Raw genomic sequence first — 20,267 nt, 5'->3', positions numbered from 1 at the left:
GGCCTGGAGAACTCTGGCTTCATTCTTTAGAAAAGCCTGACATCTAACTGTGACCAGTATTGCCTCATTCACATGAAGTGGTCACTGTGATTTGCGAATTTCCAATTTTTTAATTTAAAGATAAGGGAGAAATGATTACATGTTTCTAAATGAAAATATATACCAGCCTCTAGGCTGCATGCATGTATTATTAGCCAGGATGCACCTATATGTAAAAAAATATCTTATAGGGGCGCCTGGGTGGCTCAGTCAGTTGAGCGTCTGCCTTCGGCTCAGGTCATGGTCCCAGAGTCCTGGGATTGAGCCCTCCATCAGGCTCCCTGCTCTGCAGGGAGTTTGCTTCTCCCTCTCCTTCTGCAGCTTCCCCTGCTTATGCTCTCTTCCTCTCTCTGTCAAATAAATAAATAAAATCTTAAAAAAAAATAAAAAGGAGGAAAAAAAATCTTATAAAAACATATATAAAAAGCAAAGTTCAAAACATATCTGGAGAAAATTAAGATTTTGTTGCTTTTCTACCAAGCCAATGGAAGATCAGAATAACATATGTGAAAGTTGCAACTTAAAATAGCAGATTTTGACTTTTGAGTGGTATTAACAATTCAATGTCACAGAACACAACATACCTGTATGGGCAGGACTCTATATAAAATACTAAGGAAAACTTCTTGGTAAATATTCATTCGTTGAAGAAGGTTAATTGTCCTCATAGACTCAGTTTTGTTATCATATATTAAGCCATGAAAACCTAAGGTTGATATTTGAAAGATCAGGAAAAAAGAATTATAATTATAAATTATTCATTCATTTAAAACTATTAATAGATTCTTTAGTGCATGCCAGAGAATGTGCTAGGCGTTGGGGATATGACAGTAAGCAAAAAACACAGTCCCACCCTCAACGAGCTTACTGTATATTAGATGGACATTCACATGTTTACACAAATACAGGTAAATTATAACTTGTGTGAGTATGATAAAAAAAAAAAAAACAACCATATGTTCTTTTACAGAAATTTAGGCCAAGAGGATTTTATGTCCCCACTCTGCCCTAGGGCCATGAGACTTATAGTACCTCCTATGGGGCTATAAGTAGCCTACGGGTTTGGCCACTGACTTGCTCTGACCAACGGCATGTGAAAGGATGTGACATCTTTTAATGAAAGACGATGCCTGTTTCCACCAGCATTGTGATTATTTCCCTTTGTCATGACAACAGCAGGTTCCAAATAGGGGCTGGATAATAAAAGTAAGAAATTAGCCTGCTGTTACAGAATTCCGTGGCTACACTGAGGTCATTTGCCGCTGTAACCAAGCTAACTAATTAACAGAAGGTTTGAAGAGATGGATCACAGAAGAAAACATGCATACAGTCCTTACACATGTGAAAAGATGCTCAACTTCGCTCCTACGGGAAGTGCAAATTAAAACTACACTGAGATACCATTTCTCACCTGTCAGCTTGGAAAAAAATTAAGAAGTCTGACAACGTCCTCTATTTTATAGTCCTTATGAAATTAACAGATTCAGGTAATGATCACCAATGGTGCTAACCCATTAGATGAAAGGCTAATTGAAACTTATTAATGGATCAGTCTCGACCCTAAAACAGACAGTGCACATCATGTGCCCAGTGTGGAACTGTACACCACCATATAGGAAGTACTCTTGTTAAAACAGAACCTAGACCTGAGCAAGTCTCTAGATCTAACTACCAATTAATAGGAGATGCAGGCAACAGAGAATCATGAAAATGACACCATGGGGCTCCAGCAATATCCAGAAAGTGAAAAACTCTATCAGACAAATGAGTCTGTGTTTTCAACAAAAAAATTGAAGAAAAGAAGATGGAAGGAAATCTACAGACTAAAAGAAACAGAGAGAGGGGTGCCTGGCTGGCTCAGCCGGTAGAGCAAGCAACTCTTGATCTTGGGAGTTGTGAGTTCGAGCCCCATGTGGGTGTAGAGAGTACTTAAAAATAAAATCTTAAAAAAAAAAAAGAGGAAATGATTGCAATGTGTGGACTTTATTTGGATCTCAAAAACCATATTAAAACTCTGGAAGACAATCAGAAAAATGACAAGACTGACTAGATATTTGATAGTAAGGAATCTCCTAATTGTGCTTTAAGTGTGATAATAGCAATGTGGTAATATTTAGAAAAGGGGTTACCATCCTTTAGAGAAATATACTGATATATTTACAAATGCAGAAATATGATGTCTTGGAGTTTCTCCAAAATCATCCAGTTTGAAAATGGGGTATAGAAAGGAGACAAGATTGGTTATGAGTTGGTAACTGTGTTAGCTGGTGATAGACATGTGAAAATCCACCAGAAGATTCTCTCTACCTTTTTATATGTTTGAAATTTTCTAGAAGGAAGATCTTAACAAATGACTTAGAGGAAGTGAAACAGAAGAACCACTGAGATAATAATGGTAATAATTCGAAAGAAAATACCCATTATTCATCTTTAAGAGCAGAGTTTCTCAACTCCGGTATTTTGACATATGAGGCCTGATAATTCTTTGTTGTTGAGACATTGTAGGATGTTTAGCAACATCCCTCACCTCTGCCCATTCCAGTAGCACAATCCTCCCCAATCCACCCCAGCTGTGACAACCAACAACATATCTGGATGTTCTAGATGTCCCCTAGGGACACAACTACCCCTTAATAAGAACCCCTGCTTTAGAGGATCCTAGGGAAGCAAATGACAATTTTGAGAACTCACTGACTCATTGTTCTCAGTAGTTATGTTCCATAAAGTTGCAGTAAACACTGAATTAGCAATACTGAGCCCTGCAGGAAATACAGGGTTATGTTCTTATGAGCCTCTGGTCGTGCATTTTCATCAACTGACCGACACATGACCTTGATTTACGTGTCTCTGTTTAAAGACACCTTCTTTAATATATATGAGCAATTCATTAATGCTGAACACATGGCCAACAGCACTCTACCTCATGCCTGAACAAAGCTTATCTAACACGCGTGTTTTCTCTGTATGCCTTCCCGGCCTGCGTGCACTTGGGAACTCCAGACAGCACTTTAGCACTGTGCTGGGGGCCATTTCAAACGGCAGAATCACCAACAAAAAGCAGAAAAATGCAAAAAGCACGGCCCTAGGTAGACCATGAAAAGGACATTGTAGAAGGAGAGCTGAAACGAGATGGCAGTCATCACCTCGTTCCACCTCAGCTGGGGACACGCAAGCCAGGTGACTAAGCGTTCTCGCTGCTCTGCACAAGCCCCTGAATGCCCGCCAAAGCACCACGAGTATGGATTCTGGGGTTACACACAGGTTTTAGTAAGTGAATTTGCAAATACGGAGTCCATGAATAAAGAGGATCGACTACATAGGGAAAGAAAATCAACACCTGCTCCTGCCTTTGTTGTATAAGCTGTACCTCAGGGTCATCAAACAGTTGATGAGAAAAAGGTTTCTTAAATAACCGAGTTCCAGCTAACAAATACAAGAGGAATGGAGAATGTCACTTTTGCAACTACAGATACAGGCAATACGCATCAACGGCTGCTAAAACCAGGAAGTGAAAGGCAGACAGGTAATAGCCTTAGTATGGGGGAACCTGGCTATCTACACAGAAACCAACTGATTGATGCTTAGAGTGCAAAAGGAAAGATTACGAACTCTTCATGTCTCCTACTGTGATAGAATTAGAAGTGCAAAATATCACCCACGAAGGATTCCTGCCAAAAACGCATCCGAATCCAAGCAAAGCCCAGCAAAGGTCTCTGCCGTGCGCGATCGTGTTGAGCACAGCAAGCACCCAGTAGTAGGAGATCCTTTCTGGGGCTTCAACTGGTGGAGTCAAAGTAAAGGTTATGGGCTCTAAACCACTCACAAACAGTGAAAATGTGGGAAAATGGCAATCGCAAAATAAAAGGCCGGATGCGGACCCTGGGACGAGGACTATCGTAATTTCTGTCTGACCAAAATGCCTCCTGTTTCTAGACAATACTCCTTTCACTTGCGAAGACGTTTTCCAAAACGATCATGAGAAAAAAACTGCAGCAGAACCAAGACATTGCAAACAGATGAGTTTTGGGAGGGAGCAGAGCTGAGGAGAGGAGAGTTACATTAGTTATTACAGAACCTCTTCCAAAGCAAAACACTGGTTACTTGAGCGGGGCAAAACTGCACAAGTTTAAAAAAAAAGTACACACGTTCTAGAAAGCATTTAAAATGCTTGAGTGCATAAGTGGGTTTGGCTGAAATATTGAAAAGGATGAAATAGATCCCCATAAAGCTATTAGTTGTAATTACCTTGCATGAGGGTTGGAGCCTGCAGCATTTGCTTGTAGTAGGAGTAATACAGCCCACATTCTGTTCTGAATGAGATTTCTCGCTCCACTTCCTGAAACAAAGTTAGGTCTACTGGGTTTACATGACCTAGTTTTTTGTTTTTGTTTTTTTGTTTGTTTGTTTGTTTTAATATCTATTGTCACTGCAGAAACAGGATCCAAAACTACAACTTAAAAGGAAAAAAAAAAAACCTCTCAAAATATAGTCTTAAGAAATCTTGGCAAACCAAAACAGTAGGAGGTCGGTAATTGTTGAAGCTGGGTGGGAATTACAGGGGTATATTATATGATTCTCTCTACCTTTGCGTATGTTTACAACTTTCCATAACAAACCATTTTACAAAATGGAGACATCTAGTTCCATTTACGTTGATGTTTCACAGTTAACGTTTTTCTTTTATTTCACACAGATTAAAACAAAAAAAAAATACCACCAATCTTATGTAATATGAGTGAGAATCAAAATAGGGACAGTATAAAAAAAACTCCCAAATGAAAAGAACTATAATTGCATTAAACATCTACCTAAAAGCTAACAGTATTATATAAAATTAATAACTTTCTATTTATTCTAAGAATAGAAGGTATTCTGAGTGAAACAGGGCAAACCTTTTTACATGTGAATTTTAGTTTGCCACGTGTCACCCTAGTGGAAAGATGCTCATGTAGGCAAATGGATACAAGAGTAAACTGCTTTTAAGTAAGTATTCAATTTTAGAAGAACTGAAAATTCAAAGTGACAACTATTAGTCAATTTGGTTTTAAGATGCTTTTATGAAATTTAAATTTTAAATCATTAACAAAATCTGGAGGCAGTTGGTGGTGAGGATGGGGAAGACATTCTGGAATAACCATATTAATATTCTTAAATACTGTATTTCATATATATACACATATATTTATATATCTCTCTCTCTATACAACAGTATAAATGAATGAAAGGATAATTTGTCATTACAGACTCCTTTACACCAGTGTTTAAGAAGTCAGGCCCTAGAAGTGTATTTCCATCTCTGTTTTTCCTACCATAGCAGATCCCTATTCTACAAACCCAACCTTACTGGGGGAAGATGCTAAACATGAAACATGGTACATTCTAGGGGATAAGCTGCTTTTAACACACCTTTGTTTTTTCTCCCCTACCTCCAACTATTTTTCAAACTGTAATAAACATTTCGTGAAAAGAACCACTCATGCCACTTATCTTCAGGCCTGAAATTATTTCACGTATCTCTTCTACCCTTTAAATATTTCTCCTATCCTTTAAAAAAAGTATTAAAATTGATTCACGAATAAAATACTCCAAGAAGTACTCAGTTATCTGAGTATAAATATCCAATTATTGATCTTGAGAAACAAACTTGTGTTTATCATTGTTTATCATTGTTCACTCTTTTTTAAAAAACCGGGAGGGAGGGGCAGAGTAGCAAACCTTATATAATGAGCTTCCTTCCATAGAAAACAGGTTTATCTCGGGGAAATCAAACATGGAAAAAAGGCCCAGTCAGGTTCTGAAATTTACTTTCATTAGCAGCACCTGCTTTATAAAAAGGACAATATATAACAATGGAGCTCTTTGAGCTTTTGCATTTGCTACTGATTTGTGTTGTATCTTTCACAGCAGTAAAGGCAATTCTTAGCAGTCACGTTAATCCATTCATCTTTAATTTTTGAGAAAAACTGCTCTATTGCTTTTCTTAACATAAAACTAGACTGGTATCACTTGTTTCCATAATGTTCACACTCCTACTTGGTCAAGTAGCCACAGAGGCTGTGAAATGATGTTAACTGAGTAAATGTTAGCTTTTGTTCATGCAAATAAGGGGAAAAAAACCCCATTAAGTCTAATTACATTCCTTTTCTTCTCTCCAGCTGCCTTAAAGTGTTCAAAGTACGGCTGTCTTCAATGGAATATTCTAATGTCAAACCTATATCCCCAAATCAAACTGGAGAGCGAGATCAATCATTCACATGAAGCGGGCTAAGGATAAAAGAAGACTGGCCTCACAAAGATGGGGAAAAAAAACAACAACAAAACACTGCTCAGGGTACAAAGGTAGAAAGCTTTAGTGTTCCACCTCTCTCTTTACTATACCCAGAATGTATAAAGAACAGAGGGGGTCCTAATTAGTAAAAAAGCATTCAAACATGATTAATTGGTAATCTTGGCACCAGCTGTATGCAACCAAATGCTAGACTTTTATTAGACAGACACTTGGAAGTTTTACATCTGCTTCATGCTAAGAGAACATCTGCTTTACTCATTCAAACACTTTTCCAGTTTTACAGCAATTTATACTTTGCCTGCTGGATTGTGCTCAGGAAAACGTACACCAATAGAAGCTACCCTCTGAAGAATGCAAAATGAACAAATACTTCATATTTTAATTTGCATCAGTTCCACAGGGAAAGCAATGTTGGGAGAATGAAAGCATCTTTTCTGAAGACAATGACAGAAAGAAACAAAAAGACGAAATAATTGTATTTTTAAGAATTGTACAGCTAACACCATTTAAGTAGTAGTTTATATAGTAATTTAACAGAAGTGCTAAAAAGGAAAAAGCATTAAAAAATGCTCATAATTAGAAATCTGCATCCCCTAGAAACACACAAAATATAACAACCCCTTTTAGACAAATGACGCCAAATCTGCCAAAGGAAACCTCTCATTAGTTTTTTAAAATCTCATGTAAGTAACTTTTGTTTACAGAAACTGCACCCAAAATAACGAGGCCGCCTGTAGTGGGGAAGCCATGGAAAGACTAACTTCATACATGTCATCTGTTTCAGAATTAGGTAACCAATCATCTCACGAAGAAACAGTAGCTCACGCTAAGACAGCTGTTCCTCAAGTTTTGCACTGGGAATCATGCCCTTAGCAAATATAGTTACGACACATACATGGTTTATGGTCTGGTTAGATTCCTGTCCATCTGTTGGAACGGAATGATTCTTGCCCTAGAGCCGATGAATGCCTTGATGTGTGACAGCTGCCAAGCAGTGTGTGGGGGCAGGGTAGACGGCTGTTGCGGAGACCGGCACCCGCTGGGCTCGCACAGAAGCCACCACCAGTCCTTGGTACCACCTGAAGTCGCCACTTCGTGGATTTGCCCTGTTTAGTCTAAAGAGTCCTTGCTTAGCAGGAGCATTCATTCAGGGGGACGAGATGCAAATTCTGTAATATCAAGCCAATATGACAATAACAGGGGAAAATACTAGCCTAAGAAAAGATTGTACAAAATTGAGTGACAGGAGTGCTTTTTTAGCCAAATGAGAATGATCTTATCACTCAACATTTATTTGCTTGGGAAACAAAGGTGTAAAACTTCAGTCCTTGATCCCAAGGGGTTTATGCTTCAATGAGAAAGAATAATGCATTTGTTAAAAAGGAAAAAGGACGATTCAAGGAAAGGTATCAATTAGAGGGAAGGAAGGGCCTTTTGCCTGAACTATTAACCCAGCCCCCACTGGATTCTGTGCTTCTCATTGGTCTCTCCTTTCCTCTATCTTCCTCATTCATTCATTCATTCACTCAACGAACAGCTACTGACCAACAAGTGACAAACATTCACCTGCTGGGAGATTCAGCAGGGAACAAAAGGGACACAAATCTCTGTCTTCCTAGAATTTATAATCTGGAAGAGAGGGATGGATTTACTTGTTTAGTAAACAAATACAATACAAGAAGTAAAGCAGAGAAGGGGGTGGCGACGGAGGGGTGGTGCTGTGGTCTTGCAGGTGGGTGGGGAAGGCTGCACCCATGAAGGGACAACTGAACAGAGATGAGGTGAGGCGGTGAGCCATGTGCAGAAGAGACAGCCCACATACACCTCGAAGAACAACGAGGAAGGCAGTGTGGTCTGAGTTGGAGGGAGCAAAGGAGGTCAGAGGCGGTAGTGCAGAGTGGTCTGAGAAATTCATGTGGGGTCAGACACCCAGTCCTGGCAGGTGACAAGGACTCTGAGCTAGGTGCGTGTGTGGGGAGCGGGGGAAGGGGGAGGTCAGGAGTGTGGTTTCAGACATGCTGAGCTGGACTGTGAAGAATTCTGAGCAGGAAGGGAGTGGCTGTAATAACCCAGGTGGGGATAAAGGTTGTGAGAGGTGATCATATTCTAGATATTGTCAAAGGAAACCTTATAGGACTTCCTGAGGCTATAAGGTGGGACTTGAGAGCCAGGACTGTGTGAGAGCAGAACCCTAAGCCACTGAAGGATGAAGCTGCAATTTACAGAGATGGAGATACCAAGAGAAACACCCGAGGGCAGGGACGGTCAGGTGGTTGTTGCATCTGTTAAGTGTGAAATGCCCATTGGACATCCAAACTCAGGTGGCCAAGTAGGTGGCTGTATATACAAGTCTGGAGTTCAGGGGAGGGGTCTGAGCAGGGGACAGACATTTGGGAGCCATCAGCAGAGAGATGGTATTTAAAGCTAGAGATAAGATTGTTCTTAGGAATGAGAGTGGACAGAAAAAAACAGAGCCAAGTCCTGGGTTCTCTGCCAACAAGAAGTCAGAAGGCTGAGAAGGAGCTAGTAAAGGAGCCAAAGGATCAGCTGGAGAGGTAGGAGTAGATCCAGGAGAACATGTGTCCCAGAGCCAAGGAAAACTGCTAAGAGCCCAAGGAAAACAAGGGCTGAGAAATGACCGCTAAATTGAGCAACTTGGAGGGCATCAGTGATTTTAACCAGAACTTTTTAACAGCAGTGCCATGGCTGAAGCCTGACTGGAGTGGGCTCGAGAGAGAGAGAGCGGGAAGAGAGGAACAGAGCCTACAGGGCCACAAACTTTTGGGAGGAGTCTGGGTGTGAAGGTGAGCAGAACAATGAGACAGTAGCTGAAAGAGAAAGTGGGGCTCAAACAGCCTCCCCCACCCCCAGGACGGGAGAAGGCAAGAGAAACTCAATGGCTGGAGTGAGATAATTCAGGAGAAGGCAGGGGAGGTGGTCTCACACATGCGGAGGGGTGGGGGCAAGTTGGTGTACATGGGCAACATACGGGCAGATGTGGGGTGAAAGCATGTGGAAGGCCTCTTCAGCTTGCTTCTCCTTTCTCAGTTGACAGGGTTGGGAATATGCTACCTCCAAATATGGCATGCTGGCATAACTGAATGTTTGAAGCTGAAGGAATTCAAGAAATGGTAGGTGCAGGAAGGACTCTCTGACCTCTCCCTTCTCCCCCTGAAGCAGGTCATGACTCTCTTGTGAAAGCTGTACTACCCATCCTCGGAGGAAAGAACATCCTTATCTCCAGAGATGCAGGGACAGGACAGGATCTAAACAAGCAGGCTTTGCTAAGTTCGCCCCGGTTTACTACCCCTAGCTCATACCTTATGGTCCTATTATATTTTTCCATGGTTTTCTACTCTTGGTCAAATCTAGTATAAAAACGCTCGAGTTTAACCATTTCTTCAGGTCTTCATTTCCTTATGAAGGTTCTAGAGTCACACAGAACTTGTATTAAATAAATTTCAATGCTTTTCTCTTGTTAGTCTGTCCTTTGTCAGCTCAGTGAACAGGACCCCAGCCAGACGACCTAGCGGGGCAGTGGGTTCCCCTCTACAGTGAAACGGGAGGCAATGCAACAGTTGACAGTCAAGACTGGGGAAGGTCTGGGGGGAGAAAGGAGGGAACACAAGGTGAATCGTCCCAGGAGAGCTGGAGCGGGGGGCGGTGTGTAAATGGACAAAGGAAGTGGAATAGGCCTGCCAGGGAGCACTTCTAAAAAAGGCACGTTTGAGGTTTTCCTTCCCTATTAATTTCAACTTGACAAATTTCAAAAATATTTTGGTATCTGTATATTTAATTTTGGATTTAGTCCCTACTACTTTCTGAGTTTTCCTACTGCTTGTAATAAATTCTCAGCTTATTCTCTTGTGGTTTCCAGGTATATAATGACACGATCTGCAAATAATGTTACCTCCTCCTTCCCAACTGTTAATTTTTACTTCTCATGTTATGTTGCTGGTACCTCCAAAGCAATGTTAAATAGTACTAACAGACAGCTTTGGCTTGGTATATGCTGCCCTTTTTTTTTTTTTTAAGATTTTTATTTATTTATTTGACAGAGAGAGCCACAGCGAGAGAGGGAACACAAGCAGGGGGAGTGGGAGAGGGAGAAGCATGGTTCCTGCTGAGCAGGGAGCCCGATGTGGGGCTCGATCCTAGGACCCTGGGATCATGACCTGAGCTGAAGGCAGACGCTTAACGACTGAGCCACCCAGGTACCCCTTGGGATATGCTTCTAATGCCATGATGTGCCGACTTAATTAAAATGAAAAATTTAGTTTCTCAGTTCCTGAACACATTTGGCTAATGGCTAGAGTATTAATACAGCACAAAGAACTTTTCATTATCACAGAAAGTTCTACTAGATAGCACTGTTCTAGTGCTTCCCTAATGGGTAAGGTCTCACAGCATTTGGTCTGAAATGTATGCATGCTATATTAAAAAAAAAAAAAGATACATCGATTTTTTTTTAAGTTTTACTGAAATAGAATTCGCACACTATACAATCCATCCATTTAAAGTATATAATTCAATGGCTTTTACTATATTCACAAAGTTATGCATGCATCACTAGCATGAATTTTAGACTATTTCATAACCCCTACAAAGAAACACCATACCCCTGAGCTGTCACCCTGCAAATCCCTCAGGCTTTCTAGCCCTGGGCAATCACTAATCTAATTTCTATCTCTTTAGATTGGCTATCCTGGACATTTCGTTTTAATGAAATGGTACAATATGTGCTTTGTGCCTGATTTCTTTCATTTAGCATGTTTTCAAGGCTCCTCTAATGTGGTAGCCTGTATCATGAATTCACTGCAAAATTGCCAAATAATATTCCACTATATGGATATGCCACATTTTACTTAATCCATTCATCCATTAGTGGACATTAGGGTTGTTTCCTCTTTTTGGCTATTATGAAAAATGCTGTTATGAATATTCATGTACAAGTTTCTGTGTGGGCGTGTTTTCATTTCTCTTGGGTATTTCCTTAGGAGTAGAATGCTAAAATGATACGATAACTGTTTCATTGTCTGAGGGCCTGCCAGAGCCTTTACCAAAGCGTCTGCCCCATTTTACACTCCCACCAGCACTGTAGAAGGGTTCCAGTTTCTCCACACCCTTGTCAACACTTGTTATTACATGTCTTTTTATTACAGGCCTGCTAGTGGACGTGAAGGTTTGATTAGAATTTCCCTGATGGGCTAATGATGTTGAGAATCTTTTCAAGTGCTTTTTGCCCATTTGTAGATCATCTCTGGAAAAATGTTTATTCAAGTCCTGTGTTCATTAAAAAAATTAAACTGTATTTTTATTATTGAGTTACTATGGTTCTTTGTAGATTACAGACTCAAATCCCTTACCAGGCATACGATTTGTAAGAAGTGGTGTTTTTTTGTTTTCTTGACTATATCCTCTGGAGCACAAAATTTTCTAATTTTGAAGAAGTCCAATGTAACTATTTTTCCTTTAATCACTTGTGCTTTTGGTGTTGTATCTAGGATGGCTTAGCCTAACCCAAAGCCATGATAATTTATTCATGTTGTCTTCTAGAAGTTTCATAGTTACTTTTAAGTCCCTGATCCACTTTGAGCTAATCCGTGTGTATGTATGAGGAAGGGGCTTAATTTCCTTGTTTGCTCACGAATATCCAATTGTCCCCAGATAATTTGTTGCAGACTATTCTTTCTTCATTTAATTGTCTTGGTATCTTTGTTGAAAATCAACTGACCATAAATGTAAGGGTTTATTTCTGGGCTCTCAATTCTATTTCATCTCTCCTTACACTGTCTTGATTACTGTATCCTTATGGTAAGTTTTGAAATCAGGGAGTGTGAGTCCTCCAACTTTGTTCTTCTTTTTCAAAACTGCTTTGGCTATTCTGGGTCCTTTCAGTTTCCATATAAATTTTAGGGTCAGCTTGTCAACTTCTGCAAAAACATCCACCTGGGATTTGGAGAGGGATCACGGTGAATCTGTACACCAACTTGTCATCTTAACAGTACTGTCTTCCAATTCATGAACATGATTTATGTTTTATACTTTTGCTCAATTTATTCCTCTAAGTACCTTATTCTTTTGTTGCTATTGTAAATGAAACTATTTTTTTTTAAAAAGATTTTATTTATTTGAGGTGAAACTATTTTCTTAATTTCATTTTTGGTTTGCTCATTGCTACTATATACAAATACAATTAGTTTTTGTATATCGATCTTGTATCCTGCAACCTTGATATATCCATTTGTTAGTTCTAATAGTTCTTTTTGGTGAATTCTATATAGAAGATCATGTTATCACCAACAGAGACAGTTTTACTTCCTTTCCAATTTGGAGACCTTCTGTTTCATTTTATTGTCCTTTGACTAGGACCTCTGGTATAATGTTGAATAGAAGTGGCTAGAACAGACATCTTTGTCTTGTTCCTAAACTGAGGGGGAAAGCTTTCAATTTGTCACCATTAAATATGATGTTTGCTGTGCGATTTTTGGCAGATGCCCTTTAGGAGGCTGAAGTTCTCTTCTATTTCTAGTCTGTTGAGTGTTTTTTATTGTGGAGAGTTGTTGAATTCTGCCGAATACTTTTTGTGTCTTTTGAGATAATCACATGGTTTTTGTCTTTTATTCCAGTGATTTAATGGGCTCATCTGGCCTATTCTTAATTTTAAGTTACATATGTCACATGGAAATGATAGATTCTTTTTCAAATAACCTTTTTTTTGCATCTTTTGAAGTACTGACGTAACAAACAAGTATATTACTAGATTTCCCAACAATTTCCTTTAGTTTCCTGGCATAAAAATGACTCTTTCATGGTGCATTACACTTCTGATATGCAACTAGATTGTCTTTTTTAGTATTAATTAGAAGTTTTGCTTCAAGATACATAAGTGGGATTAGTCTCTGAACTTTGTTTTTTTTTCTATTACCTAGATTATATACAGTTGATTCTCACTAGCCACAGATTTCTGGTTTGCAAATCTGCCTACTAGCTAAAATCTGTAACAACAAAATTGACAAAATTAATACTTGCTGTGCTTTTGCAGCCATGTGCAGAGCAGTGAAAATGGAAGTTGCCTGATGTGCATGGTTCCCAGCTGTGCTCTGCCCCTTGTTCCAGCTCTCATACAGAAACGATCTGAAGATGAATACAGTAAGGGGCAGTGGGTGCAACTCAGTGACTGAAGCCCCAGCTCTGAGCCCCCGTGGATGAGGTCTGAATCCAATTCTGGTACCTGTTATGGGGCAGCCTTAGGCAAGTCACCTGACCATCCTGAACCTCATTTTCTCTTTTGTAAAATAAAGAAAATAGAAACTATCAGGAAGTGTTTTTAGAATTTAAGACCTATGTGTGATACACACACACACACACACACACACACACACACTTCCACAGGAGCAATGGTTCAATATTCTCTAATTCAGTGTTCTCAGTGACTTTTAGAACATAACGTTGGGAATTAAGGAAAATTGACGGTAGTTATATTCTGATCCTCAATTCTGGTGTGTTATATCTGATTTATAAAAATAATTTGGAAGTTTTCTCTTTGGTGTTCTAGAAGGGCTGAAATAGTACTAGAATATTTTGTTTCTTTTAAGAGTTTGGTAAAATTCCTCCATAAAATCAACAGGGTCTGCTATTTAGGGGGGTGTAGGATGGGTAGCTCTTCACCACGTCTTCTCTATCACATCTGCAGAAATAATATTTTCTGGGGCCAGTTTTGGTAATTTATATTCCAGAAAATCATGTTTCATCCGTTCATTTAATTTGCACTGAGTCAAACAAAATAGACTTGTGTGGCTATTTCCTATTTCATGGTCTCTATAGTTATTTCTCTGCTACATTTCATGATCTCTGTAATTATTTCTCTGTTATTTCTTATTTTGGATATTTGTACTTCCTACCTCATCCTTATCCGTATTTTTTACTCCCCAAATAACCATTCATTCATTATTTTCCTACTTTCTAGTTGATCAATTTCTCCTTTTACCTTTATCCTTCCTTCCGTTGCTAGATTTTTACTTTCCAACTACTTAAGGGGATAATCCGTTTGTTTATTCATTCTTATTTCATTATATAATACTTAAAGCTATAAATTCTTCTGAATACTGCTCTAATTGTATTCCCTAGTCCTGAAATATGATTTCCACCCTTTTCTAGATTTCATTTATAATTTCTATAAGTTCAGTTTTAATTTCCTGTGACCAAAAAGTTAGGAAATATTTTTAGGAAGTGACCTTTTTCTTTTTAGTTATCTCCAGTTTTTATTTAAATGAATGAATAAATTAAAAGAGTCTGTGACCATTATCCCCAAAGTCAAGAACAAGCCAAGACTTGAGATACCACCCTTACACCAGTTAGAATGGCAAAAATTGACAAGGCAAGAAACAACAAATGGGAGGCGCCTGGGTGGCTCAGTGGTTAAGCGTTTGCCTTCGGCTCGGGTCATGATCCCAGGGTCCTAGGATCGAGCCCCGTGTCAGGCTCTCTGCTCGGCGGGAAGCCTGCTTCTCCCTCTCCCACTCCCCCTGCTTGTGTTCCCTCTCTCGCTGTCTCTCTCTGTCAAATAAATAAATAAAATCTTAAAAAAAAAAAAAAAAGAAACAACAAATGTTGGAGAGGTTGTGGAGAAAGGGGAACCCTCTTACACTGTTGGTGGGAATGCAAGTTGGTACAGCCACTTTGGAAAACAGTATAGAGGTGCCTCAAAAAATTAAAAATAGAGCTATTCTATGACCCAGCAATTGAACTACTGGGTATTTACCCCAAAGACACAGATGTAGTGAAAAGAAGGGCCACATGCACCCCAATGTTCATAGCAGCAATGTCCACAATAGCCAAACTGTGGAAAGAGCCGAGATGCCCTTCAACAGATGAATGGATAAAGAAGATGTGGTCCATATATACAATGGAATATTACTCAGCCATCAGAAAGGATTTTTACATCAACATGGATGGAACTGGAGGGGATTATGCTAAGTGAAATAAGTCAAGCAGAGAAAGTCAATTATCATATGGTTTCACTTATTTGTGGAACATAGGAATAGCGTGGAGGACATTAGAAGGAAGGGAAAAATGAAGGGGGGTAATTGGGGGGAGAGATCAACCATGAGAGACTATGGACTCTGAGAAACAAACTGAGGGTTCTAGAGGGGAGAGGGGCGGGGGGATGGGTTAGCCTGGTGATGGGTATTAAGGAGGGCACGTCCTGCATGGAGCACTGGGTGTTATATGCAAACAATGAATCATGGATCACCACATCAAAAACTAATGATGTACTGTATGGTGACTAACATAACATAATAAAATAAAATTAAAAAAAAAAGAACAAGCCAAGACTATGCACTATCACACTGTGATAAGGAAATATTGTCTAGTTTTGGATGTGAGATTTTCTCTATGGCTTAACATATCAATGTTTTAGTTAATGTTCTGTGGATATCTGAAAAGAATATACATTCTATCTTTAGATATTTATAGATTAGAACTCTTATTATTTTCCCTAGGTCTTCTATGTTCTTATTTTTGACCACTTGGCTTTTTTTTATGAACTGAGAAAGAATTAAAACCCAGTATTAATGTGTTTCTCTATTTCTTATGCTTCCTGTGGTTTTTGCTTTATAAATATTGGTAAGTTATCTGACACATGGATAGTCCTATCTGTGGTTGGCATCTTTATTACTGAAAAATTGCCCTTCTTCACTTCATTTATTTTATTTTTTTTTAAAGATTTTATTTATTTATTTGAGAGAGAGAGAGAATGAGAGATAGAAAGCACGAGAGGGAAGAGGGTCAGAGGGAGAGGCTGACTCCCCGCTGAGCGGGAAGCCCGATGTGGGACTCGATCCCGGGACTCCAGGATCATGACCTGAGCCGAAGGCAGTCGCTTAACCAACTGAGCCACCCAGGCACCCTCTTCACTTAACACTTTCTGTCGAGACTTTCTTTCCCCTCTTTGGGGAAATATTTCAGCAAGTCCTTATCCACCTTTGGACTAATCCTTCTAAGGAACTCTGTTCTGGGAGAATCTTATGCATATAGTACGTGATTTGGATTTTGCTTTATGACACAGAGTTTTTATCAGGTGACTAAAGCAGACAGATTTATTTATACAAAAGTATTTTGACACATCTGTGTTAATACATGTTTATCACATTTTTTGTTACTCTTTAGAATAAATCCTTTACTATATGGCCTGTGTCTGGGTGTGTGTGTGCGTCTGTGTGCATGTATGTCTTTTAATTTGAAAGGTTTATGTTTTTGTTCTAGGAGTTACCTTTGTAACTATAACTTTGAAGGATAACTTAATTCTCTATTTCTACAGATAGTATCTATTGAGTTCCTATAATAAGTAATGATAATCTCATGAAATTTATAGTTCTTCCCTGCTCCATTTTACTTGATAATATTTTTCTTGGAATTTTCTTTTACATACACTACACGTTTTTTTTTTTTAAAGACTTTATTTATTTATTTGACAGAGAGAGAGAGAGAGAGAGACAGGGAGAGAGGGAACACAAGCAGGGGGAGTGGGAGAGGGAGAAGCAGGCTTCCTGACTAGCAGGGAACCTGATGTGGGGCTCGATCCCAGGACCCTGGGATCACGACCTGAGCTGAAGGCAGACGCCTAACGACTGAGCCACCCAGGCACCCCACACTACACGTTTCTTGACTACGTATTTAAGTAGGCTCCACACCCAGCGTGGAGGCCAGCATGGGGCTTGAACTCACGACCCTGAGATCAAGAGTCAGACATTTAACCATCTGAGCCACCCAGATGCCCCTTGACTTTTCATTTTTAAATGAAACTTGACTTCTATCTATAAAAAATAAAGAAATGGATTCCTCCGTCTTCTACCATGTCTTTTCTTTCCTCTCCTTATTATTACATTGTTATTCTGTTACTATTTCATAGTATAACATTGCTAGGTGTTACGTTGTTTACATCATATATATTTGTTTTATAACTATTTAGTGCTAGTTCTACAGTTAAATATATTTGCACCTCAGGGGTAGTCTTTCTGCCATTGGTTTGCCTTTTCTCTCTCAGCTGGATAAAGTTTTCCCTCTACCAATTTCTTCAGGTGTTCTTAAAAAATATATTTCTCAGAATCAAAATAATTTGTCATGGTGCTTTATACGTGATAGAATGACCAGATTAAAATAGGAACACCTGGGTGGCTCAGTCAGTTAAGTGTCTGCCTTTGGCTCAGGTTGTGATCCCAGGATCCTGGGATCAGGCTCCCTGATCAGCGGGGAGCCTGCTTCTCCCTCTGCCTCTGCCTGCAGCTCCCCCTGCTTGTGCGTGCGCTCTCTCTGACAAATAAATAAAATCTTAAAAAAAAAAAAAAAAAATATATATATATATATATATATAAACCACATTCTCTTATTTGAGTCTTCTGCAGCATCATTCCAGGTCTTTAAGCGTTAAATATTAGCATGGAGAAGTTGGAAGCCAGACTGACTTCTCTTATAGGTAAGGCAATCTTTGGTTTGGATGTCCAGGGGTCCCTTACTATTGAAGCCCAGCAATTTCACAGAACTATACCCAGCTAATGATTTTTCTAGGCCAAGTCTTCCTTTCCTGGGGCCCATTGTGCCCTGTCGATTTGTAGAATCAAGTCATCTTTCATTTTTCAAAAATTTTCTTGAATCATGTCTTTAAACATGATTCTCCCTTGTTTCATTGTTTTGGTTCTCTTCTGTTGGGACAAATTATGCATGTTTGCTGTTGTCTTCCTCACCTGTCAGTTTCTCTCTACTGTTTTAACTGTATTAATTTCATTTTGTTTTGTTTTCTTTTATCAGTGCAACATTTCTTATTCTGTGCCTTCTGCAGATTCTAATCTTCTATGTGTTGCTTCCAACATCATCGTTCTTTCTGTTATGGTTTTATCTTTTAATTCTACTTCTTGCCTAAGTTCTGCCAGCTCATGTTTCATTTCCTTTTGTTATCTTCCTGTATGTCCTTGAAGATGGTCTATACCTTCTTACACCCCTGCTTTGAATTCATCTTCTATGGTGGCAAATGCTTATCATATTAGTTTTTTAATGTGACATGTCTGGTCACAATCTTCATGTCTCTGCTATAAATTGTTTCTGGTGACTACTCTTCATCTATCATCTGCTCCTGTTTTTCTCTTCCTTTTTTTCCTTGCAGTTTCATTGTACAGATCCTGTGCTAGTTCCTTTCCGGCTGTGAGCCATTTCTGAATGTGGCAAGTTCTTACCAAAATCAGCTACTTGCAGGAAGTTTATGTGGGGGAGAGGCCAGGGTCACCAGTCAGGCCAGCAAAAATTTTCCTTGTGATACAGCGTAGGTTACAAGAGTGAGCTCTTTAGTCTTTTCCTCATTTTAGTCAACCAAGACTGGCAGCCTCAGAGCTGTTCAACATGCAAGTTTTCTCCCTTTATCCTGGTCTTCTTAAATGCCACTTTTACAAAAATGGCTTATCTCTGTGATTACTCCCTTCAGCCTGCTAGCTTACCAGAGAGTCTCCAGGAAAGCTTCCGTCATTACTGCACACATCTGGCCCCATGGTTCTCCACAGGACACCTCAGTCTCACCCCTCAGGGTATGCCAGCAACCTCGGAGAAGTAGGCTTTGGTGACTTCCTCTAAAATCTGCAGCTCTGAGAGTCTCCCCCCCTTCCCACACTCCTCTGAGTTTCCCTGGGTTTGGCGGCCCTCTCTCTCACATTGTGGTTCCAGATCATAGACCTTTCTTAGTCTCATCAAGGATGGAAAATGACTATCTGTTTTTCATTTTCCTTGATTGCTTTGAGGTAATTCTAAAAAGATGAAGGAACCGACATCTCTACACTACCACTTTAAAACAAGAACTAATAAGCAATTTGAGGGGTTTAACTACACAATTAGGAACAATTTACCCCAAGTTGGGAAGCATAGAAATAGTGAAATAACTAAGAGTATAAAATTTTCAAAAATATTAAATTATATAAACATAATCATTTACATAATAATTGTGAAAGTTCATATAAATATGTAACTATATATGGGAAAAGCATATGATGTAACATCAGATAAATCTGATTATAAAAAGTATATTGGAGGGGTGTCTGGGTGGCTCAGTAGATTAAGCATCTGACTTATTTCGGATCAGGTCTTGATCTCAGGGAGGCATAAATATGTAAAATATATACACATACAGGATGAAGCATGGAAGAGAAAAATAAAAACTGGTTTTTGTTAAGGGTAATGAATACTGGGTAATGTTTTTTTATTTAAAGTTTTATTGTTACGGTATAGTTTGTAATAAGTGACACAACACGTGTTCAAAAAATAAGAAGAATTATGCTATATATATTTTTACTCTAGCATCGACTAAACACAAGTCACTAAAAATGCACTGACTAGCACCCTACTTGCCAGTACTAACTATATCCTATCCCTGAAGGCCAGCTCCAAAAGCTGTATCCCTCTGCTCTCGTTCCAGCCCAGATCTTGTATAGCAGCTGTTGTCCCCATCTCCCCTCTCTCCTGCTTATATCGCTTCCCTCACCTATAGAGGTTAACTTGACTCCAAATAGACCACTGTTATTCAGCACTGATGATGTGCTGGGCACCGTAAGGGTAGCACAGCAAGTAAGAGCATTGGCTTTGAACCCTTTTAGTGTGTTTTGTTTAGAGTAAAAGGCAGCAAAAAAGCACGTTGCATTTAAAGGACAATTTAGAATTAAAATGTTTCGGCTTTGGAGACAGCCAGATTAAGTAAAATGTTTAAATTGTACCTAAAGCAGTGCTAAGCACACAGCAGACATTCAATAAGGAGAACGGGGGGCACCTGGATGGCTCAGTCGGTTAAATGTCTGCCTTCAGCTCAGGTCATGGTCTTGGGGTCCTGGGATCGAGCCCCGAGTCTGGCTCCTTGCTCACTGGGGAGTCTGCTTCCCCCTCTGCTTCTGCCCCTCCCACC

The 20,267-nt window shown here is 39.4% G+C and overlaps 1 protein-coding gene across 10 annotated transcripts in view; it reads right to left on the bottom strand.

Annotated features, from left to right (window-relative positions):
- The window catches only part of DPY19L3 (dpy-19 like C-mannosyltransferase 3), an 80,547-nt gene that overhangs the window by 48,409 nt on the left and 11,871 nt on the right, over positions 1 to 20,267 (bottom strand). For 9 of the 10 annotated variants that reach the window (XR_003524064.1, XR_003524063.2, XM_027617573.1 and 6 more), the window contains exons 4-5: positions 4,285 to 4,375; positions 624 to 745 (exon numbers count right to left, since the gene is read on the bottom strand). Coding sequence is in view for 8 of the 10 variants with exons in the window: in XM_027617573.1 (XP_027473374.1) it covers positions 624 to 745; positions 4,285 to 4,375 (213 nt within the window). In the remaining 2 variants the exon portion in view is untranslated. The remainder of the gene's footprint in view (positions 1 to 623; positions 746 to 4,284; positions 4,376 to 20,267) is intronic. The other variant, XM_027617577.1, reaches the window with a different exon arrangement.

The sequence above is a fragment of the Zalophus californianus genome, chromosome 17 (assembly GCF_009762305.2).
Source record: "Zalophus californianus isolate mZalCal1 chromosome 17, mZalCal1.pri.v2, whole genome shotgun sequence".
Taxonomy (NCBI): domain Eukaryota; kingdom Metazoa; phylum Chordata; class Mammalia; order Carnivora; family Otariidae; genus Zalophus; species Zalophus californianus.
Note: the sequence above shows the minus strand (reverse complement) of the source record. Positions and strands in the feature narration are given on the sequence as shown.